Below are 24,688 nucleotides of genomic sequence, written 5' to 3' on the forward strand. Positions count from 1 at the left end.
AATAAATTTGTCTTTAATCAACCTGTAGAAGAGTTTATGCCATGTAGCCCTGCTACATACTCGGTGACTTAATATCGGTGACCTTGAAATCCTTATATAGGCTGTGTTTGGAAACAATGCAAATGGAGTGTAAATCTTGATTCCGGGTAAATTTGCACTCTAGTTTACTTTTGTTTGTGTTTGGCAACATTACATTTATGCATTGATAAATGACAGATCAATGCATAATTATATTGATAATAAGATGTAAAAGTAAATTTGCATTCAAGTGGGCTTTTGATAAAAAAAGCATATGCTTTTTTGAAATTCATGTTTACATCCATTACACCTAAAAGTCTATTTGGTAAGAAGGTAAATTTGCCAGTACGAAACTAACGCAACTTTGCGATTTATATGAACTGTTTTATACTCTACATATTTGCATTCACACTTATTTGCATCATTTCCAAATGCACCATAGGAGAATTGCAGTGATGTAAATTAAGAACTGATTTAAAATTTACATCGGTTTGGTTTTGTAGGTGTTTGGAAGGAGCATGTAATTATAATCGACGTAAAACTCCATTCCGGTTCAGTTTTGCATGCATTTGGATGGAGTGGATTTTTATGACGATAATCACTGTAAAACCTCATCAAGTATAAAGTTTTACATCGATATAATCGATGTAAAACTTTACATTCTTTCACCCATTGTATTTTTCAAAAAGCAATGGTCACTTTCATGGCTTAGTGTAAAAACATTATCAATATATTTTTACACAAAATGGTGTTTTACACTGATTCTAAACACAGCCTAAGAAATTGATTGCCTCTTGTTCTTTTAAGCCAGCACTTGTACCCTTATGACCAAAGAAGTGACCAGCTTCTTCATCAATGCCCAAAACCATAACCATATATAGCAGCTACTCCAAGAGGGCTTTGCGCTTTTCTACGACTCATGGTCAAGTTCCTCAATTTATTTTTAGACCTAGGGCTTTGTGCTTTTTCTCTAAGGCTTTGTTTGGTTTGTGGGAATATTTGGGTGGGATGGGAAAAAATGGGATTGGATGCGATGTGGAAGTGTAAAAATTTAACTTTCCAATGTTTGGTTTTATGTATGGGAAAATAATAGGAAAAGCATGTCATGACCACTAGAAGAAGAAGAAGAAGAAGAAGGTGAGAGAGAAGAGAGAAGAGGAAGATGGAGGGAGAGACGAAGAATAGGGAAGGTAGCAAATAGATGGTAGCATGGTAGCAAATCGCTACTGCTTAGTTCTCTTTCCACCGCCACCTCTTCTGTTCGATGGTAGCAGATCACCGTTGTCTGGTTCTCTTGCCACCACCGCCTCCTATGTTTGAACTGGGAAGGCAATGAACAATGGTTCCTTGCCAGTATCTAGTGAAGAAAACAATGGAGAATAGATCGGGTCGCACTGTTCGTCACCGCTGTTCATCATCGTTCGTATTCGTCGCTAGAAGGCAATGAACAATGGTTTCTCGAGTTTTTCCTCCGGAGTTGCATTGTTTGGGTGCGACCCCAATTCCACGATTTTGGGATCTCGCATCCCATATTTTTCTCATCCCATCCCTCTACTTCCCTCAAAACAAATAAGAGAAAAGGGAATATTTTCAGAATATTCCCTTTTTCTTATCCCCATCCCACAAACCAAATGGAGACTAATAGAAATTAGGAAGGAAGTGGAATAAAAAAAACTTTATGTGCAAGAAACTAGATGGTTGGTTAGTAAAAAAATTAGATGATACATGAAAGATATTTTCTATCGTCCGTTAACAATTTTGGACTAAACTAACCGATGCCACACAATTTGAATGCTCCCTAGTGTACTATGGCTCGGACCTTGACTGTATGTCAAGCTAGCAAGGTCCGAGCTGTTGCCTGGATGTTCGAGCTAAAGCGAGCTGTAAGGAAAGAAGAGTGAGAGTGCCCAAATAGTTTTTACCTGAGAAGAGCACTCCAATGCTTAAGTCAGTAAGTAAATGGGGATTTCTCTAAGAGTGTGAGAGAGTTTGAGAGTATGAGTGTGTGCCCCTCCCTAGGTGAATTCGAGCTTCTTTTATAGTCATCAGAGGTTATGGGTGCTTTGGCAACGTCCCTGTGTTTTTGATAGAGTTGTTTCCACAATATAAAGCATATTAATGTGTCGGTTACTAGATCTGTGGTGGTTATAGTTCGTTCGCTTAGATTGTGGTGCACAGTACGACGAGCTACTCCAACGGTCGCGATATCATCGGCCTTGAGAGCAGGATGTGGGAGCAGTTAGACAAGTTCACCTTCGTGGGTCTTCTTACCTCGCCTCGGCTCAGCTAACTTCTTTGGCTAGGTCGCTAGTAACCTTAGAGGCGCCCTTGTCGAGGTCAAGAGCAGTTTGAGCGAGGTGCTCCGTGCTAACCTACCGAGTTAGTCTACCGACTTGGCACTGCAATGTCGATAACGGCCACACCTCATCACTAACAATTTTCGAAAATTCATATGATACAGTGACACACTTTGCTAGTGTTTGGCATGCAGAGCTGTTATCTAAGAAAACCGTATTGTATTTGTTGCACCATTTTCTGAAAAAACGGTTTCTTTTTATTGTTTGGCATCGATGCTGCCACAGAGAATATTTTATGGGGAAAAACATATGTTTTATTTGGTATCAATGCCCTATAATTGTTTTCAGCCACATATCCAATGGTTTACAAGATGCTATGTAATGGTACAGTTGGCAGCAACGATTCTGAAAATAACAAAACACCAAATTCGACATTTTCTCCACCCACGCCTTTCCGAATTCGAATGCATGGCCGTTTTCCGAAACAACCGTTTCAAACAAAGGCTGCGTTTCTTGGCACATCATTTTTTCTGATGTGGCACAGACGTGGAACCGTTTCTGAAACAACGGCATCGATGCCAAACACCGTCTTTAAAGTTCGCTCGGGTTTGACTACCCCTAAACGAGGTGGGAGTGTGGGTCCTTGGCATTGAGACTGGAAAATCGGGGAAAAAACCGTTCAACCGGAGGGTTGAGAGCTGGTAAGGCTTGCGGCAGCTGTCAGCTATAGCCTATAGAGTAACAGATCAGAATAGAGATTGACAACCGCAAACCAGGTAAGTACTGCCATCTTCTTTCCTCTGTAAAACGACATGGCGCCCTGCCATCTTCTTTCCTCTGTAAAACGACATGGCGCCCTTTTTTTTATCATCTTCCGTCTCTCTAAAACGAAACTGCAACCTCCATCATATTTTTCTCTGAAATTTCATGTTTAGAGCTTTAATTGCTATCTCAGTTCATCCATTCCTCTCGCAATTTTCTACGATTTTGTTTTTCCCCCTCTCCTGTTGTTGTATAAAGAAGAGATGAGGCGACTGGTTATGTTTTGTTCATTTAAATTGGAACCCGTTCGCATCTGTGAGATCTCCTTTTTAAAGAATATTGCAGCTATTGTCTGCATTTAATTGCATAATGTTTTGATGAATTTATGCTAGCCCTAATGTCCCTTACTGAACGACTTAGGAAGTAATATGTTACTGCTAACGTGATAACGTCTAACATGTGCGTATCAAAGAAAACGTTTGCTAGAGACTCTTCCTCTCATGGTAGCAATGATGTTACTGGTCGTGACTATTTTTGTAAGGTTTTCTAGATCTGCCACACGTTCATTGGCAATTCACATCAGCTTTATCCCCCAGCCATCAGTTAATAACATATCTATTAATGTATAAAATCAAGATTTTTTATACTAGATGGCCTTCTTTAGCTATATGATGAAACCATTGGGTGATGAGGCCACTTTAAGTTGCACATTCAGAGTTAGGTATTTCTTGTTTGATGGACTCCTGAATTTATTTGTATTTGGCATTCAATCAATGCATAACTGAAACCTTTGATTTGAAAGATTGTTTCCTTGAGTAATGGTTTTTGTGCTTTCGTTTATTATTCTTATTCTTCCATACAACTAATTCCTTTTGTAGCATTGTATGTATGATGATTTTATAATCTTTTTTCATGGATGTGATTTTATTCTTAATTTATGTTTGCTAACTACCCCTGTTGTAGGCTGATACATCTTGAGTTTGTGCAAAAATGTCAACCTTCATGCTGAACTGCCTAGCCTCTTCCTTCAGCCTTTTAAAACTTTTGGTTATTTTTCTAACTTATGGTAGAATTGATCCTTTACATTTAAAGAGGGGAAGAAAATTGATCTTTTCCCTTTCATTTTCTGTTCATTTAGATGGATTGGCAAGGACAAAAGCTCTCGGAACAGCTGATGCAGATCTTGCTCGTCTTATTTGCCACAGTGGCTTTTGTCACTGGTTACCTCATGGGTTCATTCCAGATTATGCTGTTCATCTATGCAGCTGGAGTCATCCTAACCACTTTGATTACTGTTCCTAACTGGCCCTTCTTCAACCGACAGCCTCTTCAGTGGTTGGATCCTATTGAAGCCGAGCACCATCCCAAGCCTCAGCCAGTAGCGTCAAAGAAGAAACCCACTAAGCAATACCAGAAGTAGGTCATTTAACCAATGTTATTAGGTTTTAGGCTGTCTTTTCTCCTTTTTCTCCCTTTAGATGAAAAATCTTCTATCCTTTTTTTTTTCAAATGAGCTGTGTTTAGTTGTGTGCTTATATTCTGCGATAATAGAGATACTTACTGTTCTGTTCTGTTCTGATTTTTTATTATTCTTTTTTTTGGAGAAAAGATTACTGATCACACTATGCAAGTATAATTAATAGTTGAATGCCAACAAGAGAGAGGGAGGGAATTTTTTTGCACGTTGTGCTTATTTATTGTTTCCTTACCTTCTAAATTCTAAGGGTCCTTCTGGTTGGCAGTTGGAATCGGAATCGGGATGGTCTATTCCCATAGTCTGTTTGGTTTAGATAGGAATCAAAGAATGGGAATTGGAATCGGCTGGAATAGGATGGCCATTCCCTCAAATGGGGGAATGCCATTCCACCGGGAACGGGAATGGGATTCCGATTCCGCCCAACCAAACAGTTGGAATTGGAATGGCCCATTCTGATTCCAATTCCAGACCCTATTCCCACGAACCAAACAGACCCTAATTTTATTTGTTTGGGTGTTATTTTAGCCAATCGTGCAGGTTCCCTGTCATCAAAAGCTTACCGCATATATTGTTGTTTCAGAATGAGTCATGTTCAAACATCTCTTCACCATTGCAGTTTAAATTCCCAAGCATAGTTTGTGGTGAACTTCATACCATTGTGGCAAGGCTCAACTGTCTTGTATCAATTTGGGGGTTTGGTCTAATTGCATGATGAACCAAAGTTGATAATTGCTTGGTTAGTTTCAAGTTTCTGATTCTCCATCTGAAACAGCAAAAAATGAAGGATTTCCCTCAGCTAATTTTGAAAAGATCAGATGGCATTGGACAACGTTCTGTCAAAATACCCAATCTAAGGTAAGGTGAGTGATTTGGGGTGGTCACACCTAGGCACTTGCCTTAGTGGCACCATGGAACAGAAGATCGCTCAGTGACCAGGCAATTATTTATTTTGGGAATTTAGACATCTGTATCATTATATTTAAAAAATTAATAAAGACAATGAAATACAAGTCCTATTTTATTTTATTATTGTACAAAAGTGTATAGGATATTCAACTAGCCTATTGCTATCAGAAAATCTGGCCTCTGTGTCTGCCCAGTTGGAAGTATAAATATTAGTTTGATTAGAATAGGCAAACTGATGTCTGGTCAATGCCCAGCCTTTAGGAACTGCTTGTTCAGTTAGGAGAATATGTTGGCATGCATGTGTTATTTATATGTTATGCAGATTTCAAATAGGAGTATTTGACCACTTGCGCATAAGCCAGTCAAGGTTTAGAATTATGTTGTTCACACACTTCAAAATGAGGCATTACCCATTTCTAATGCTATGTCTGTGTTCTGGAGAAGAAGGTCTATTTTTGTCATTGCCGGAGAAGAAAGCCTATTTTCGCTGTTGCAGGGGGAGATCAAATCTATTAACCAGTTGATTGCTTGTGTTTACTAGGCCTTCCCAAACTGCTTTTTTAAAACATACTCATCAGTTTGCTGCAAACTCTCAGATTCCTGAGCCTCTTTCTCCCCCTCCCATGGCACCTTTTGCTTCTTTTCATCAGTTTCTTCTGCATTTTGAGCTTCTGTTTGGAGTTCTGGTCGTTAATAGGTCATCTCTCTCCTGCTTGCTTTCTCCCTGTATGCTATGCTTCTTGGATGAGTCGCACAGCCCCTTTTGGCTCTGACTTTACAAGGAACAGAGTCTTGGAATTGCAGAAACTTTTCTAGGGCAGCCATCTCGGTTGAAGTTTTTGGCAAACTAAAACGGTGGGCCAACATAGGAGGGCGGTGGCCAGCTTCTCCATTCTAATGGACAACATTATCACTCAGTTAAGAAAACCAGATGATTAAATGCAACACAAACAAAAAAGAACCCAATCTGCAAACACTTCCTGATTGCCACCATTGATATCTCTGAGTCTTTTTAGTCCTGTTAAATTCTCAGAAACAAGTGCAGAGTTGTCCCAAGAACCAATTGGAAAGCCTGGGATGTAACCTCGGTTGTCAGCATTACTGTTTCCAAAGCTACCATCATCAGAGCTACTTCCCCCAATACCCTCCTCAGCAATCTGAGGCATTGGCCCCGAGGAAGAATTGGTCCCGGATGAGAAGCTTATCTGACCCTTCAACCTACCAGTCATTGGAGCTGTTTCTCCATTACAACCATTCCCGACTCGGAAATTCCCTATGCCCCTCATTACAGCAAAGCCTGCTTTTTGTTAGAAGTTTTTAGTACTTGTTCTCAAATAATTCTTTCAAAGTTCAGAAGGGAAATTTCTATTGCAAAGCTTGGACATGAGATATTATCGGAGCTATAACTTAATTAATGCAGAAATTAAAAGAAAATAAAAGTTTTCTGTATATAACTCAATTTCTAAGATACTTAGAAATGGAGCAAATAATTAGTTTAAAGGTTTACGCAAACCAGAGCTTGATAATGTGAAGGCATACTAGATTGGAAAGTGATTAGTAGAGAAGATATCCCAACATTTTGAGGGAGAAAGCAAGCAGGAGAGAGATGGCCTATTAACTACCAGAACTCCAAAACAGAAGCTCAAAATGCAGAAGAGATGTGAAGAACCTCAGAGGGGATTACTGCTGCTGTTGTTAGTGTATCGTAAAGTTGGGGAAGATGAACAGTGCTTTTCTTGTTCAAATAGTTATTATAAGGGTAATATGGGGATTAAAAAATATTGTAACGGCTTTTTTGGATGAAAGGCTAATGGAAGGGGGTCTTTGTCTCACGGTCATGGTACAGGAAGTCTTTGTCAGACCCCATAGTACCGGGGGGGTCTTTGTAATTTACCCATAAAAAATTCTACTGTTGCTCTCTTGGTTATAGTGAAGTTAGAAGCACTATTGGGGTTTCAGACATTGAGAAAATGGTATCAATATGGTTAACAATCCTCAGATCTGGTGTGTAATATAGAAATCTGGTTATAATCTGTGGGCATCGTCATCTCAAGCCAACTAATGGATCCTGTTTGAGACATCGTAAAGACATGCTATTGACCTGAATTTGTCTGCTTTAAGCAGTGATTGAATAAAACTTATTTGGACTTCAATTGACCAAAGGTCTTGCTTTCTTTATTTCTTTTTAGCATAAATAAGCAGTTTCACATGTAAAAACAACTCACACTATATTCAGCTAAGTAACCTGAGCTCTTTAATTGGCACTAATGGCTATCAAGGTGTAGTGACAGCCGTGCAGAAACCAGCCTCCTGAAAAACATAGCCGAAGGACAAAGAGGGACCTTTGGTTGTTCTCAAAAGATGACAGTGCGATCCAAAATTGAACTATTGAAGGCTCCTAGATTCTGGACTGGACATCCATAAAGTTCAGAACTACTGCATCCAATTATCCAGTTTTGGAGAGCTAGGAGTCGGAGTACCACGGTCCACAAGGATATTTGTTGTAGTTCACACCTCAATGGTGTTCGTTGGGTTTAGGTTGGAGTCATCTCTTCATTGGTCAGATGGAAGACACTAAGGGGGTGTTCGGTGTTCTCCCGTTTAAATGGGTTTCTTTGTTGTAATTTTAAGAAAATTGGTTAATTGGGTCTCACAGTCACAGGTAACCTTTTTGTGGGGTTTGTGTTAGTGTTGCTTTCTTTAAAGAAAACAAAAGTCGTTGCATTATTGTTATGATCTCCATATGGGAGCCTGGTTACTGCCTACTGGTTAGACGTTGGGAAGCTCGGACGGTTGAGCTTGGGCCTGGGAAGCTGAAACAATGGAAAGCAAATGCGTGAAAATGTTAATGAGATCTGATAGCTTCTAATTTTCAAAGAGTTTTAATTAAGTAGTTTCTACAAAAAAAAAAAGAAAAAAAAAAAAAAGTCCTCTTAGCCGCTTTAACTTTCCAAACAGACTTTTGACACCAAACAACGATAAACATGAGCCTCAACTCAATTCGCGGTGAATGGGAACATGAGTGCTTTGCCTTGGAGAATTCACCACGACTTACATCTATTTGGAGCCCTCCAAGGAGAAGTGGATACATTCAATCTCTTATCTTCCACCGACAGTGCCGCGCCCATGAATTTCTTCCAATCCTTGAGAATAAGTCTGATGTCATGGAGTTTGTTCTCCATACCAATACAGCAGTTGGCATGGATGGTACAGACTTTGCTCATATCTTTACTTGGCTCACAAAATCCGCCAAAGTAGGTTGTGTCCAAGTACTTGATCTCCAATCCAATTTCTTCCACAAACCTATCTTTTTTAATCATCTTCAAATACAGAAAGGTCGTCGGCGTCGGGATGTAGAAAGCTTGACATGTGCCAGTATCTGTACAAGTCAATTGACCTGGCGTTGGATTTCACGAAGCTGAATCCTCCATCCGCCCGGTAGTTAATGTCCTCCGGATTTCCCATGTATATTTCACAGGCAGATGTAATATCGTGATCCAGACTGAAATGCGGGAATGGGTTTCTCAGCCACATTACATCTGCGTCCTGCAAAACAACTGATAGATTTGTTGTAACTTGTAAAACAAAATTATCCAAATAGGAACACCAAAGAAATTAAAGTATTACCGTGAAAACAAAGTTGTAGCCCAATTCCAGGACCGTGAGAAAGAAGGTGATTCTCCTGCGGCTGAAGCTGAGGTAGTGATCTGCTGTCACCAACCGTTTCTCAGCAGCAAATTCGACGCCTGAAGCTGGGGTAGTGAGGAAATAACAGTGGGGATGTATGGATTTGCAGCGATCAAAAGCGTTGCGGTCCACGGCGACGACCACCAAATGGGTCAACAGGCGCTCTGTTCCTTCGCCAAGCCGGAAGCTCTGGAGGAAAAGGTCGATGACAGAGCCAGGACCCGCCCATGTCTCGTTCAAGGTCGTCAATATGACCGTCCTGTCTGCCATGGACGCGCTTCTTAACACACTGAGAAGCTCATCTTTATATTCTGGGTTCTGTACGTAACATGGAGCATATGCTTAGAATCGTCACGAGTAACAATGCAATAGAATCATGAAAAAGACAGAGACGAGAAGAGGAAGAGAGAGTAAACACTCCAAGCAACCAAACAAAGAAAATGATAGAAAGATTAAGATGGGGAGAGCTTACAGATGGATTAGTCGAAAACCAATATTTGGCTACTCTAAGGATGTTTGCAAGAACTCAACCAAAAGAATAGCAAAAATAGTAGGGAAAGATGGATGCCTGAAGCTCTTCGCCATCAAGACTCGAATTCTCTCCTAATTTTTCCAAGTTTTTCTTTTGCTAAAGAAGAGGGAAGGGGGGTGCAATTCAAATTTCTGAGGGGGATTTGCAGTCCAAAAATCCCTTACTCTGTTTTTTTATGCTTCACAGTTTTAAGTCTGACACGCCAATGCTGTATTAATTGAGGGGTGGACAGAATCGTTGGATTCAGCAGATTCCCCGAAGATTTCGTCCTCCCCTTGTGTTCTTTCCCTCTATGCATGAATTTTGGCGATTTGTTCCCCGAAATAAATGACATATACAGATACGTTTTAGAAATAAACAATTGACATGGATTACCTGAAATAAATGACCGCGATTCGATCTTTTCTCGTTTCATTCGCGGTAGATCTAGCCGTTAAAAGCTGATGCACCGAAAAGTTATACGGTCATTAGATTCAACTTGAACCGTCTATTACTTTAATTTAACCATCCTTATTATTATTATTATTATTATTAGTATTTAATTTAAATATTTTGTTATATAGTAATAATATTAACTAAATTTGTAATTATTTACTTAAAATATTTTTTCCAACCAAGTATAATTATTATATAATAGATTTGTTAATTCATAATTTTCATTTACGAATAAACATTAATAATTTGGTTTAACAATTTTAATTACTGTTAATAAATATTGATTCTTATTTAAGGTTTAATTACTGCATTCTTAATTATCATGGGGCCGGCTTTGAATAAACATTAATGATAACTGATGATTGTTATTGCGTTTTTTTATTATTTACATAATTAAGTACTTGATTATTGTTATTATTATTAATTATTTCTATAAACAACTGATTGTTTTATTATTTACTTAATTTAGTAATTTTCAGCATGTAATTATTTGATTTATTCTTATTTCAATTTTTTAATTATTTATAATAGACATTTAGGGTAGGCAATCAAAAATCCCATGTTTGTGTGGGGACCAGGGAAATTTTATTTTCCTGGGTATCACTTACCTCCTACCCACCTGAGGGAAAGTTGCCAACAATTGAATGGGACAAAAATGCCCTTATAATTATGGATTTTTACGGCTAAAATGGTCATTGTCTTGTTTGCATAGGAAATAAAAGAGCATGGGTAAATGCACTTACCCAGGTAAGTCTTTCCTGGGAAACACTTACTTGGGTAAGTGCATTTACCCGGGTAAATAACTTACCAAAAAGCGAACGGGGCCTAAGAAACTTACCATGACCCCATATATACTAAGTAAAGGGCAACTACAGTATTATTAATTTGAAATTTACTATTTAACAATAAAAAATCAATGTCCTTTTGAGCAACCCACCAAAAAAAAAGTATCAATAACTTTGAAATCATTAATCTATTTATAAAATAGTAAAATTAGATAGATGTTTACAACAATATCACCAATACTGTTTAATATTTAGGGACATATGAATGGATAAAAAGCATTTAAATTATATCCATTCAAAGAAGAAAAGAAGTAAGAAAATCATTCAAAGAATTGCTAAGAAAAATAATACATGCCAAACAACATTTGCAGGTGCATCCATCCTCTAAAGTAAGAGATGAAAAATATATGACTACAATCAAATTATCATCATGTATGGTTACAGTCAAGTGATAATATAATCAGGACTCCAAAGCCCAACTAACAAATGAAACAGAAAAAAAAAAAAAAAAGGAGAATAATGGGGAGGGTACGGAGGTCACCTCTAAGTTAAGTGGCAACGCTTCTTTTGGTCGATCACGGTTATGGATTTTAAGTCTAAGCTCCCCACGGTGCACGTAAATTGGCTAGATTTCATCTTTAGGAAAAAGGTAGGGAAACCTATACATAACCTAATGGTATGTTTGAATTATGGGAATTGAGAGATAGAAATAGGAAATGTAGGTTGAAATTATAATCTTGGGCATGTTGGTGTGTCAAATTCAAGTCAATTAGAATACTCATACATTTTTAGTTCATTCATTAGGCTATGTTTGGTTTGAAGGAAAAGGTAGGGAAACTCATACAAGGTTTGTAAAGGCTTTCCTACCTTTCCTTTCCTTTCCCTACTTTTTCCTTGAAACCAAACACAACCCTAGTGGTAATTTGAATATTTTTTATTCCATGTCTTTATTGAGTAATATAGATTAATAATATATTAATAATTATGGAATCAGTAATAATAATAAGTATGTTATTACTATTATTTACTAATAATATATTAATAATTATGAATAATTTAACTTTCATGAAATGAAATATTTATTGGAGAATAATAATAGTATTAATTATAATTACTTATAATAATAATGTAAATAATTAACACCAATTATATATTTATAAAATAATTAATATGAATTAATATAAATATAAAATGAGTATATCTCAATTAATAATTAACATTATTAAAATACTTATTAATTATCATTCACTAATTAACATTCCGAAGTAGTAATAATCATCATTATTTATAATTAAGGAATTAATTATCAGTAAGTAATTATAATCAGTAATTATTTTTTATTAAAAATCATTATTATTAGTAATAATTAATTATAATTATTGATAATAATAATAATATAATTATATTAATTAATATAATAGTATAAATTATAATTACTAATAATATTAATAATATAATTAATTATCTTACATAAATGTGTGAATTATAATTTCTGACAACAATTCTAGTATAAATAATTAACATTTAATATTTATTTTCAAAATAATTAATATGAGTTAATATAAATATAAAATGATTATTTTTTAATTATTAATTACCATTATGAAAAATCATTATTAATTATCATTCGGAATTAATAATGAGCAATATTACCAATAATTAATTATTGGTAATATTACCAATAAGTAATTATTATAAGAAATTATTTTTTAAATTAAAAATGGGCAATATTACCAATAATTAATTATTATCAGTAATTAAGTAATAGTAGTAATTATTATAAAAATTTATTTTCAGTAATTAATTATTATTAGTAATTAATAACTGAAATTAATTAATTAATTAATTAAAGTAGTTAACAGTAATTATTATTAGTAATCAATACTATAATTAATTAATTACTTTAGTAGTTAATAGTAATTAATAGCTACCTATTTAATGAAACTGGTTCAATTTGAAATGCATTAATCACAATTTCCTTTTTTTTAGGAAATGATTGAGAGTGGGAGCTTCCACTTCTCACGACTCTGTATGGTGGTGGGCTCAATTCTACGTGTTAGTGGGACCTATTCTTGAACTACCACTAATCAGAATTTCACACGTGTTTAGTGGGGTCTGTTCTTGAACTACCACTAATCAGAATTTCACACTTGTTTAGTGGGTTCTGTTATTGAACTACCACTAATCAAAATTTGACATGTATCTATTTTGTTTAAAATTTTGAAAGAACAGGTATCTAAATGGAGGTGGATCATGTGGCAGAAAATATTATTTCAGCTTCTTGCAAGCGATTCTTTGTAATGTTTGGAAAGCAAAAAATCTTGAAATTCATGAAAACATCTTGGGAAGATGTAGGAAACATCCACATGATAATAAAATTATAAAAGAGGTGGCATTAAGTGTACGTTGTCTTCAAGATCATATGGATCCCTCAGCAACCAGCAATCAGCCCAAGCGAGTATTTTTTTTTTTATATTTATTGATGATTGGTATGATCACATGTTAGAAAATTAATGGAGGGTTTGGATACTTCATCAAACATGCCTCCACTCAGTGATAACTAGCGGATAAACTTGAAAGGAAAAACAAGGATCGTAGGAGTCCAGATTCAGTGGATCAGGGCACGTGAACCCTTCAATAAGAGGCGTGCATGTCGACTCCTTAACATAACGGGTGTTTAATGTTAACTTCTATCCGTCCAATTCAATCGGACGCTAAATGACGAAAAATGGAAAACCATCTATGCGATAATGCACCAGATTTGACGTTTTAGCTTCGTGCCGATAAACTGATTTTGGTACGACAGTGGTTTCAGGCCGGTGATAGAGAAGTTCAAATAAGTAATCTGGGTTTGGAATCAGTGTAAAACGTCGTCAGTGTAAAAATACACTAAATCAGAAAGTGGTCATTGCTTGATGGATAAAAGAGTATAAAGTTTTACATGATAAGATCGATATGATTTTTACATCGATTATCAAACTTTACAACTGATGAGATTTTACAATTATTGACATAAAACTACACTCCATGCAAATGCATACAAAATCGAACCGAAATGTAATTTTAGGTTAATAATAATTACATTCTCTTTCCAAATGCATACAAAATGATGTCTTATTTTACATTACATCCAAATACAGCCTAGGAAAAGGGAAAAGAAAGAAAGGTTTAGAGACAAGATTTTTTTTCCTTTTTCTGATGTGGCAAGTGAAAGAGCCATAACCTCCATGGACGAAACTGGAATATCAAGGCATCCAGGACACTTGGATTGTCTGGTTGCTCAACCTCAGATTCTTCTCTAACACATCCCTCTCGAACTCGATACCCGGATAAGAAGACGGGTATTATGGAGCAGCTGTAGCTATTTCCATGGTTCGTTGTCTCTAAATGCTGTTGGAAATGGGATTGAAGGAGAGGGAGACTGCAATGGGTCGTTGAGGAGGAGCGCTAGGAAGAGCAGCAGCAGTAAAATTAACATCATCAATAAAAGTAGCAATAATTCTTCGACAGCAACAAAGCAACCGACGAGTCGGCCATGGAAGGGCAGACAGAAGAACTCGGATGCTCATTTCATGATCAATGAGAACACGATTGTGGACTCGGATTCTACAGATACCAAAACCACTGTGATGATTAAGAACATACCCAAAAAGTACAAATGCTTTGCTCTCTATCATCTTTCCTTGTGATAACTATTTTAATTTGATAATAATTTATTTTTGTTTTGTGGTTCCATCTGGGTTATGTTTTTCTTTTTCGGGGCTTGGGGTTTGGGATGTGGTGCAGTCGGGCGTTGCTTTTGAACATGCTGGACAACCACTGCATATACTGCAACGAGCAGATTGGCGACGGCGATGATCAGCCATTTTGCTTATAAATATACCTGGCCGCTCAACAGACACATCTGTAATCAATTTTATCTTTGCTTGAATATAGTTTTTTCTTTGGAAAAGTAAGGACAGGTCTAATGCAGATTTCTGATTTTCACTGCAGAACTATAAACATTTAAAATGTCAAAAAACCCCACTCTACACACCAATGCCCACCTGTAAATTGGCATCAATTCCAAGCTGGCATCCACCCAAACTGTACTTTGAACCTACAAATTCTGACCCTGGGCTGATGATCATTCTCCCTTTTTTTCTTCTGCTAAAAAAAAAATTAAAACTCCTCTTGCCTTTTCATAACTCTAATCCTGTCCACAGCATCAGGTGGCTCATGTTTTAACTCGGAAAGCGGGTAAGGCCTGGTTGAGTCGGGTCTGTTTGTTTCTAGTTTCCTCGATTGGATGGCTGATATTGTATCCCAGGACTTGTTGGGTTTGTTGTAGCTTGACTTTTAGTTTTTTCAATAATATATCATTTTTATTTACCAACAAAATGGAAGTTTGGATAATAACTAATATATAATAGGGTGAGTTACATTCCTAGGTCAAGATTTTCCCTTTCATTGACATAGAACAGAAGTTCCTATCCTAATTTGTATGGATATGCAGTTCAAGTCTGCAACAGAAACAAAAACTCTGACAGAAAAAACTACGGAGAAAAACATCTTATTGTTATTTACAGTGTATGACATGATACAACAGATCCTACTGGTTTTCATGGCCAACCGTCCTCAACATTGTACCCTCTTCAGTATCCAACAAATCTTCATTATCATCATCCAGATCTTCCAATTCATTGAGGATTGACTGATTGATCTTCTTACGAGATAGTCTCCTATGCTTCTTAAGTTCCAGCCGTGGTTCTGGCTGTTTGATACCCATATCCCCCACCTTGTACCTGCAAAATCCTTGTACATTTTAGCAAACAATTGGATATTTTCTGAATTCTGAGTTTCATTAATTATTAATTAAACAATACTTTGGACAATCCATACAAATGGTGGACGACCTTTAAACTTAAACATGACGGCAGTTAATTTATCAGATTGAGTGAATCTCTTGATAAATACTTAAACCTCCCCTCAAAATACACAAAGCATGCCAACAGTCTCTCGCATTGCTGAAATGACTGGCCTCCCCGTTTAGCTGGATTTACAGGAAAAGATGCCCTGCCGTTGGTCTACAATGAGTTACTGTTTTCACTTGATTACACATGACCTTAATTACCTCTAAGTACTCCTTTGAGATTCTCATAATCCCAAAAGAAACAAAGAGCACACTCAAGACAAACATGACCTCTTTTCTCCAGCATGGTAGGAGGGTGGAGGCCTTGAACGGAGTGCTTTCCTTGCCCTCGTTGGGTTCGTGGCCTTCTTGGTTAGGTTCTATAAGGCGACAAGGCATTTGAGGATTTTGAAGGAAGTAGAGGGTTCAATTTATGCTTTCAGTCCGTGGATAATCAGACTTGGTTAATATTTCATGAGTCTTTTCCCCTCGTTATTATGGGCATTGTGGTCAGGAGGTCAACTTGAAATTAATCAATGCTGCCAAGAAAGAAGATTGAATAGGGTTATGGGGATTGAGAAATGATCATTACAGGTGCAGAGGCAAAACTTTATTATATGGATGCTGCAGACTTGAAACAATATTGGCAAATCTTGTGAGAATAGATTACTTTGGGAGACAGAGAAGCTGTTTCAAGAACCCCAAATTTGTGATGTTAATACTTTTAAGATTTTGATTAATGCTATACTTCTAAAATTTTGATTAATGCTGTTTATTAGAATGAAGAAGTCTGTGCAATCAAGTCAGACTAGACTGGCCTTGGGATTTTCAGGGCTAGATCATGAGGAATGGCATTGTTGTTGCCCCTGCTTTCCATAATTTGGCATTCAAAACTTTATGCAAGCGCAGCACCATATGCAAACACCTCTAAATGGCAAGACAAGTAGAAGATGGACATAGAGCGTGGCACAATCAATTTTTTTTCTAGAACAAATAAATCCATAGCACAATAATTTAAAGAAACAGACAATTATTAAAAAAGAATAATAATTTAAAGAAACAGATGTCATGCAAACTTGAGCTCCCATCAATGATCTAAATGAAAGCAAGAAATATAACACCTTTTCCTACTCAACCTCCATCTTGTTCCTAATGAATAGGAAAACTGAAAAAGATGCTTCCTTTCTCTCTTTCCCGGTTGGTATCATTGAAATACTAGTAAGTGTGCACGTGCTTTGCACATGACAATTCTAGATGATGATACTGATAGCAATAATGTATTCAAAATTTTCTATAAACTTTATGTATTTTTTATTTTCTTTTTTTTATTTTTCTTTTTTTGTTTTTTACTATTAATCGGATGCAAATTGCAAAACCCAAATCTGATTACATAAACACCCCATCCAAATATGTGATAATTAGATCGAATTGTGAAGTTTCAAGTATCATTGATAGGCCTATCTGGTTGAATAGACTCTTTTTTTTTGTAATGTTTTATCTTTTTGGTATATCTTTTTTTTGTTCATTTATCAAAAAAAATGTAAGATTTAAATAGAGGAATTTGAATGAGGCAAAAAGTAATGGTACAATTTACAATTTAAACCTCACAATTTAAAATGGACTAAATCCAAAACTAGATATTTTGGTCAAAAGAAAGTTACATAATCTTTTTCTATGTTTTTTTGTATTTCTATGTGTAAAAATAATTCTGATATGGATGAACTATTGATCTTTACCCCAAACAATAACATATCATTTTTTGTCAGTTCTACATTATGTATTTCATTTTCATTATCAATAATTCTTGTTTATTATACTTATTTTTTAATTTGATTACTAAAATATCATAAATGTGTCTAATTTTTCATACATTTTTTTGTAATTTTTTATATTTATTTCTTTTCTAAAAATGTTATTATCTAACTATGACTTTTAAGTATAAGACCTGATGAGAGGGGATCAAATGAGGTGGGAAGTAATAATTGAAGTTATTAAGTCACGAAAGAAGGAAGTCCTAGTGATCCTGAAAAAGGTGGAGGTGGAGGCATCTAATGCTTTCTTAAGTGCACTAGCCATGTTTGCATTTCGTTTCTTGGTGTTTCCAGATTGCTGATTTTAAATGTGGATTCAACTCCGAACAAGTCTCACATGTATGTTTGGGCTTTCTTGTAATATTCACAAACAACTTAAAGTCTTTGGTTTAGTAATGTCAAGTGCAGAATGGTCAACAATTGGAGCCTATAGCATCACATGCCTCCTGTTCTCCCCACTATGTACTAAGCAACAATCTTTTTTTTTTTATGAATGATGACAATTTTATTAAAACCAGAAAATTAAAGCATTACAGGATACCCATGGAGAGGCACGAGCTGTTACCTCTCCTTTCAAAGTACTACATCAAGTTAAAACAGAAATAAAATTACAGTGCAGCCCAAAATAAATGTTCCCTTGAAGCCCCTTGCTTAGCTAACCCATCCGCTAAGGTGTTTGCTGTTCTTCCCACCGAAAGAGAGGTTTAGTCATGCTCCTTCTGAACCAATTAACTTTCCTCAATAAGTCTCTGTATTGCCATATAGCTGAGCCTGGACCTGTCAACCATCCTACAACAACTTTGGAGTCTCCTTCAATTACCAAATCCCAAACTCCTAATTGGTTTGCAATCCGAATACCTTGTACAGCTGCTAATATCTCAGCTCTATTAGAGACTCCTATTCCCACGGGGCCTGAAAACAAGGCTAAGATGTTACTGTCCTTATCTCTCAGCACCCCTCGTATCCCCAATGGGCCTGGGTTTCCTTGGCTGCTACCATCAAAATTCAGCTTTACCCAACCTTCAGACGGAGGCACCCACGCTGCAGATATCCTGTCCTTGTATGACTATTAGCCACAACTGTCCAGTTTCTCCAAATATCATCTAAGCAACAATCTTGAGAAAGCATAATTTTATGCTTCCAAGTGATATCATATTTCGAGTACAGAACCACCAAGAACTCAAAAGCACTTTTGCACTCTACATGCTTCCATTATTTCTATGTATCATTTTTGTTATCAGCATTATCCTTGGTACTTTTCTGTTATATTATTTCACAACTGATCCCTGCCAATGTGACTTAGGGGTCCAGTGAGAATAATTTCTACTCTGTTTAAGATTATTCACCTCAGCCCATAACTAGCACATGTGCCACATCCAGTGCTTCAGAGTTGGCTTCAGAAGCACTATCCCAGATTTCCAGATTTCAAAATCTTCAATCTATAGCATTTATCTAATTTTTGGGACGACTCTAGGATTCTTTCCTATTCCTAGGCACCATAAATTTGAAGAAGAACAAGAACAAGAAAAGACATTTGAGGGAGAAGATGTGTGAGGTGTGGAGCCTCCTTTCAATATTTGTAGTTTTATGGTTTTACATAAAATAACCAAAATACCCTGGTTTGTATAATCCACCTAAATTACATATATTTCAACAGGTGACCCTGAAAATTTTGCACAATACCATGCGACAGAAACAATGAATGCAGAAAAATACCAAGTAACATCTTTTTTGACATTATATTTTTTTTTCTGACAAGTATTTTTTTGACAGAATAAATTTCCCAAGCCCTATCAAGCAGCATCCAACTTTCTTAAATGCATACGCATCCCTTTGCTGACACTTATTTTCTCTCCTTTGCTAAGGATAGATGATGCAGCTTCCTCATCACCTACCTTAGACTTCCTCATCCAACTCTCATGAACCTGGCCTGTAAACTCTACCCAAATCAACTCATTTCTCATGACCCTCAAAAGAAAACTGAACTTCTCAACACCCAAATCTCCAATCAAAAGCACTCGCCTGTAAACTCTACCCAAATCAACTCGTTTCTCATGACCCTCAAAAGAAAACTGAACTTCTCAACACCCAAATCTCCAATCAAAACCACTTAGACAAATAATCATAGTCATCCTGAGCTTTATATGCAGCCATCCATGGTTCAAAGTATTGATACATGATACTTTGAGCCGTGTAGTCATCAGCGTTTCTCTTCTTCTAACCTTGCAAGAGAAATAAAATTTTAAGAAATCCAACTTATTCCTTTTCTCCCAGAATAGAAAATGTAAAATTTCTCAGAAAAGACAGAAGTTTCTATTTTCCTTTTCCTTTTCTTCTTTTAGAGAGACTTATTGGGATGGGAAAGCATGTGAATGGCTCTCAGTCAGTATGGCTGGATTGCAGACTAACCAGCTACAATCAAATTCCCAGTCTATCATTGAGAATACTCAAATGTTATTGAAGCAATTTGATGCATTTTTATTGCAACTGTGGGATTCAAAATTGCATTTCCCACAGCAGTTGAGATATTGATTCTGCTCTTAATAGACCAGGTGCATGCATTTCCGGTAGACCAGCTAAGTTCTTGACTCTACTCTTGGTAAAGGATTCCTGGATCAAAGGAAATCCAAATGAGCGACCAGGTAGGGTTTCAAAATCAAAGTTGGAGAGCAAAAAGGGTTTCTGTTTGTTAGCATTTTCAGAATCCAAAGATCATGATCATTTGTTTATGGACAGCCTATAAGGGCATTTCAGATATTGGTCAAATCCCACTGGCTTATTTCAACAGTTTTCCAGAATCCAGAGAGAGAGGGATCATATGTTTGTTGACAGCCCATACAGGCATTTCAAACCATTCCATTAAGGTTGACAACTGAATTGTCTGAAAATGGATGTCAAAGACTCTAAGGATAAGGGTGAAAGTGATAAGAGGTTCATGTATCTGTGAGAAATGCAAGGAGAGGTTTAACAACTGAATTGCTTGATTTGACAGTGGATGTTTAAGGATTAGCGTAAACGTGATGCGAAGTATTTTACTATTGCATTTGTCAGAAACGCTGCAAGCCTGTGATGCCATTATAATAGTTCTGTATTAAAACCCAAGGCTGTCAAATAAATGCCACCAAAGGATTGAAAAGACTGCATCTAAGCATGTAAACATTTTTTTCATTAAGGTGGGTTGGTCTCGCATGCAATCCTAATTATAAGAATAATAGTAACCAAAACCATGCATGACAGGTAAATATTCATGCATATTTGTTTAACTAATAATTGCAAAGTTCCATTTAACCTACCTCACATCACCTTCTCTTTTGGTTCCTAACGTCCTTAATTGAAACTCTTCTCTAATTTTAATCTCATCAAGCAGTTGTAGATAGTATGCATATCTTTCCCAGTCCCCCTTCACCACGCACCCTGGTTCACCAAGATGCAAGCAATCATTGAATGAGCATTTTATAGGCTCACTCTCTATAACCATTTTCCTGATCTGGAGACAAATATAAAGATGGATTATCAGTATAAACCCACACAAAGAACAGAATTTAAAGAATAGGAAATATAATGCATATATTCACTGCACAAACCTCTGGGAACATTTGTGCAAGGGATTTCTTTGTTACTTTCATCAGACTAGGCTGGTTAAATCCTGGGGTATCAGCAAGGTATCCACCTCCAGATAGGGGAAGTAATGAAACATGACGAGTCGTATGCTTCCCTCTACCACTTCTTGTTGACACTTCACCAACTCGCTGCTCTTCAAACCACTTGCTGCCTTCAATCTGAAAATTGAGCATGATCACAAAATGCAGAATAACCACAAAATATGATTTTTAAGGAAGCCTACAAGAGGCAGAAAGCCAGAAACCCACAGGCTCAAACCAGTTATCCATTTCTGAAGCACCATAACCACGTTGGTTGCTTCTCAGAGCATTTATCAGGCTAGATTTTCCAACCCCACTTGGACCCACAATCACAGTTGTCTGTTCTTTCAAAATGAATTCAAGAGAATCCAATCCATGTTTGGACTCTACACTGCAAAGAAGTGGCTCATAGCCCCAATCACGAAGCCTTGCTTTCCATGCCAATTGTGTCTGCAACAAAGGGAGTGGTGAGCTTCACAACAAATACGAAGGGAAACAACACCTTGCAACAGAAGCAGCAAACAAAACTTAGATTTCCTAATCTGTGTTGCCATGCAATCTAAGTCAGTCCTGAATATAAAGGTTTAACTCTGGTCAGCCTTAATAAAAAAGGAGTACCAAAAAACCAATAAATTGATGAACAAAACCTACATTTGAGTAAACGCAAGGACATGCATATGTGTCCATCTAATGACATTCTTAGCAATAACATGCCCCTTACCCCTAGAAAAGGGGGGTATTTACAAAACACCAGAAAAGATGCCACGTTTTGCGGGGTTGGATCTTGTACTTCCACAAACACCAGAAAAGAACTAGACACCAAAAAGGTGGATATGTGATGTGAGTATATCTTGAATTATGATGAAGATCTTCCTAATATCAGTACATAGCCTCATAGATGTGCAATACTAGGCACACCTGGCATGAGAGTAATATAATGGTGATTTTGGCCCTGTTTGGGTAGACTTTTATAAAGCACTTTCGTACTTTTGAAAGAAGTCGGCTTTTTATACTTTGGTGATTCATGCAATGCACAGGCTTTATGCTATCCTTGTTTTCTAGAGACGGGCAGTCAAACTTGGATCCAGGCCACTCTTTTTGTTCTATGTGGTAATGTAGATACCTGCTGCCTACTATTGGATTTTGAATTAATGTTAAAGTTAAACAGCTGCCACTCGTTTTTTTACCCACTGATGTTACCAAGAATAGCTCCTTTTTTATGTGGAGTTTAATTATGGCCAAAGACTTTAATTGTTCTATTCTATTTTTTATTTTTTTTTTCCTTTTGCTTACATTGATGGACGAGCTGTGGTGGGATTTTATGTAGGAAAGGGATTTCTGAATCTGACATAGAAAATTCTTCAATTAACATTTTACTAAATAAAAAAGAAATTTTGAATGTTTTTTATATTTTGTTTCTAAATTCCTTTTGCTCCATATATTTTAAAAGGGCACACGTAGAGAGTGAGAATTTGTAAGAGTAGTGTCCTTTTGTAAGAGGAAACCATGAAAAAATAAGTAGGGTGAGATTTCCCACTATCACTTTTTCTCTCTTAAATTCCAAAAAAAAAGGAGAAAATTTTCAAGGGGTTGGGAAAGACGAAGAACCTTCCATACAAAAATAGTCCTAGCATACACATAAGACTGCTTTTAAACATGGAATGACACTAAGTAGTTCCATACACACGATGCACGTCTGCTAATATTGCAAAATTTATGGATATTAGACGAAATATTGAGTAGCTGATAGTGATTAAGTATCTGTTTTTTTTTTTTTTTTTGATAAATAACGATGATTAAGTTAAGTATCTGTTGAAAATAGTGATAAAATCGTGTATTGGCAATTTAAAGCAAACTTAAACAACTTAATCGACAAAAAGAAGGCCCCAAAGAACTAAGTTTAATTTTAGCCACTAAATAAATTTACCAAGCAGTGTAAATAAGCCATCAGACCTCTTCGTCAACAAGGTCCGACTTATTCAAAGCAAGTGTGAGAGGAATCCCCGTTGATTCGGCCTCAACCAAGAACCTCGTGAGCGAGAACGGTTCAGGCTTTGGCAGCTCCATCGAAAAAAGCACCAGCAAATGATCAACATTAGCAACCGGAGGATCAGCAATCTCTGAACTCCTGTCGAAAACATTTTCGATCATCCCCCTCCGATCCACCCAATCAATCGAGCCTACCAACACCTTATCCCCAACCAAAACCCTCCTCTTGATCTTCTTCAAAAGAGCCCTAACGACGCATAGTATTTCAACTCCAATTTTCGGTTCCTCTTCTTCCTTGGACTCTAAAAGTTCGGTGAAAGTTCTAGGCCTTTCCGGCTCACAGGTTGATTGGACAATGACTCTCATGAAATTGGCCTGTGCAGCAGCAACCATTCCGATCGCTTGGTTCTGCGAGAGAAGAGGCCCGTCATCCAAAGAGAGAACGGGAGAGAGAGACGATACTTCCTTGACGTTGTCTCTTGCTTTGAGGATGTTCTTGTTAGGTTGGGGTTTCCTGTAGATATTAGGGTTCTGTCGAGCAGCCATGCAAACAAACCTGAAGGTCGAGAGTCGAAAAGAGACATGGCGGAGATAACCGCTGAAAGCTGGAAGATAGGGCGCCGCTCGATGGCGAAGGATGGAAATAGTGGAAACTCGCATTGGTGGAGCTTGGCTGCCAGTCTTTCGGCTTCTTGCTTTGAAGCGTGGTAGGACTCAGGACAGAGAGAGAGAGAGAGAGAGAGAGAGAGAGAGAGTAGTTATCCCATATGGTCGGACAGGCATTCAGTGGAAAGAAGGAATAGCAATTTTCGCCGTCGGTGGGGAAGGGTTTGATTTATCCATTTCTGTTGTAGACTTGTAGCGGTTGAGGGGAGGATCACATCGGACCAGTCTTGTGCCTGCTGGGAGTGTCCGAAATGTTTCGCGGTGCGCATTGTGCCCTTGTGCGGTTGTGCCGTTCGACGGTTCGAGACTTCGAGTTGCTTCAATTTGGTGATATCCTATTCCTGTGTGCCTCGCATGAAAGATACGGTGTGACATATCACTTCTGTGGCTCTGTGCGACGTGTCATATTTCCTTTCGGTGTCGCAACTCTGGTCATTTAGCCAGGTGGCGCGTCGTCCTAAGACCGGGACCAGCCGGAAACACACTCGTGAGTCATGGCTCACCCGTTCGGCCTTTCCTGCAAAACATTTGTTGTTTTTATTTTGGGTAAATTACAAAGACTCCCTTACTATGGGGTCTGTGACAAAGACCCCTGTACTTTCTTTTGCGATAAAGACCCCCCTGTGAGACAAAAACCCCTTCCGTTAATTTTTAATCTCCATACTACCCTTCTAATATCTATTCGGACAATTACGAGAAAACACTGTTCATCTCCCCCAAAATCTATACATCCACTGTAGAAAACAACGCAACTGAGCAAGAAAATATTTCTTTCTACCAGCAAGCATTAC

General features: G+C 37.2%; 3 protein-coding genes and 1 long non-coding RNA gene across 5 annotated transcripts; 2 read left to right on the top strand and 2 right to left on the bottom strand.

Moving 5' to 3' along the window:
* The first annotated feature begins 2,939 nt into the window (after positions 1-2,939).
* On the top strand, positions 2,940-4,648 carry LOC148853548 (signal peptidase complex subunit 1-like). Of its 2 annotated transcripts, XM_088983605.1 has the most exons (3): positions 2,940-3,091; positions 4,041-4,124; positions 4,216-4,648. In XM_088983605.1, exons 2-3 carry the CDS (start codon positions 4,068-4,070, stop codon positions 4,495-4,497), a joined length of 339 nt encoding a protein of 112 aa, XP_088839731.1. In that variant the 5' UTR covers positions 2,940-3,091; positions 4,041-4,067; the 3' UTR covers positions 4,498-4,648. The 2 variants fall into 2 exon arrangements, with proteins under 2 accessions (XP_088839731.1, XP_088839732.1); XM_088983606.1 differs by lacking the exon at positions 4,041-4,124 and having other exon boundaries at positions 2,951-3,091.
* Positions 4,649-8,293: 3,645 nt separating this feature from the next.
* On the bottom strand, positions 8,294-9,759 carry LOC148853549 (uncharacterized protein At4g15970-like). The gene is given in 4 exon segments (XM_088983604.1): positions 8,294-8,780; positions 8,782-9,006; positions 9,088-9,465; positions 9,620-9,759. Coding segments are annotated over 3 exon segments (834 nt in total). The 5' UTR covers positions 9,418-9,465; positions 9,620-9,759; the 3' UTR covers positions 8,294-8,501.
* Positions 9,760-14,173: 4,414 nt separating this feature from the next.
* LOC148853550 (uncharacterized) lies at positions 14,174-14,852 on the top strand. Its single transcript, XR_016113215.1, has 2 exons — positions 14,174-14,551; positions 14,686-14,852. It is a non-coding gene; the product is annotated as an uncharacterized LOC148853550 (long non-coding RNA).
* A 427-nt stretch (positions 14,853-15,279) lies between these two features.
* Positions 15,280-24,551, bottom strand: EMB1688 (Minichromosome maintenance (MCM2/3/5) family protein). Its single transcript, XM_088985907.1, has 5 exons — positions 23,196-24,551; positions 21,471-21,692; positions 21,186-21,380; positions 20,895-21,088; positions 15,280-15,683 (listed from the first exon to the last, which is right to left on the bottom strand). The coding sequence occupies exons 1-5, from the start codon at positions 23,889-23,891 to the stop codon at positions 15,491-15,493; spliced, it is 1,500 nt and encodes a 499-aa protein (XP_088842033.1). The 5' UTR covers positions 23,892-24,551; the 3' UTR covers positions 15,280-15,490.
* Positions 24,552-24,688: the final 137 nt, after the last annotated feature.

This window comes from Nelumbo lutea, chromosome 4, assembly GCF_056320005.1.
Source record: "Nelumbo lutea isolate HS-2025 chromosome 4, American lotus-T2T, whole genome shotgun sequence".
NCBI lineage: Eukaryota > Viridiplantae > Streptophyta > Magnoliopsida > Proteales > Nelumbonaceae > Nelumbo > Nelumbo lutea.

Bases quoted from the DNA above. Each gene is read 5' to 3' on its own strand.
- LOC148853548 (XM_088983605.1), top strand. From the start codon at position 4,068: ATGTCAACCTTCATGCTGAACTGCCTAGCCTCTTCCTTCAGCCTTTTA. The intron at 4,125-4,215 runs GTTATTTTTCTA...CTGTTCATTTAG, and splicing joins TCAGCCTTTTAAAACTTTTG to ATGGATTGGCAAGGACAAAA.
- EMB1688 (XM_088985907.1), bottom strand. From the start codon at position 23,891: ATGCGAGTTTCCACTATTTCCATCCTTCGCCATCGAGCGGCGCCCTAT. The intron at 21,381-21,470 runs GTGGGTTTCTGG...CTCAATTTTCAG, and splicing joins TGGATAACTGGTTTGAGCCT to ATTGAAGGCAGCAAGTGGTT. The intron at 15,684-20,894 runs GTAGGTTAAATG...AGGATTTTGCAG, and splicing joins AAAAGAGAAGGTGATGTGAG to GTACAAGGTGGGGGATATGG.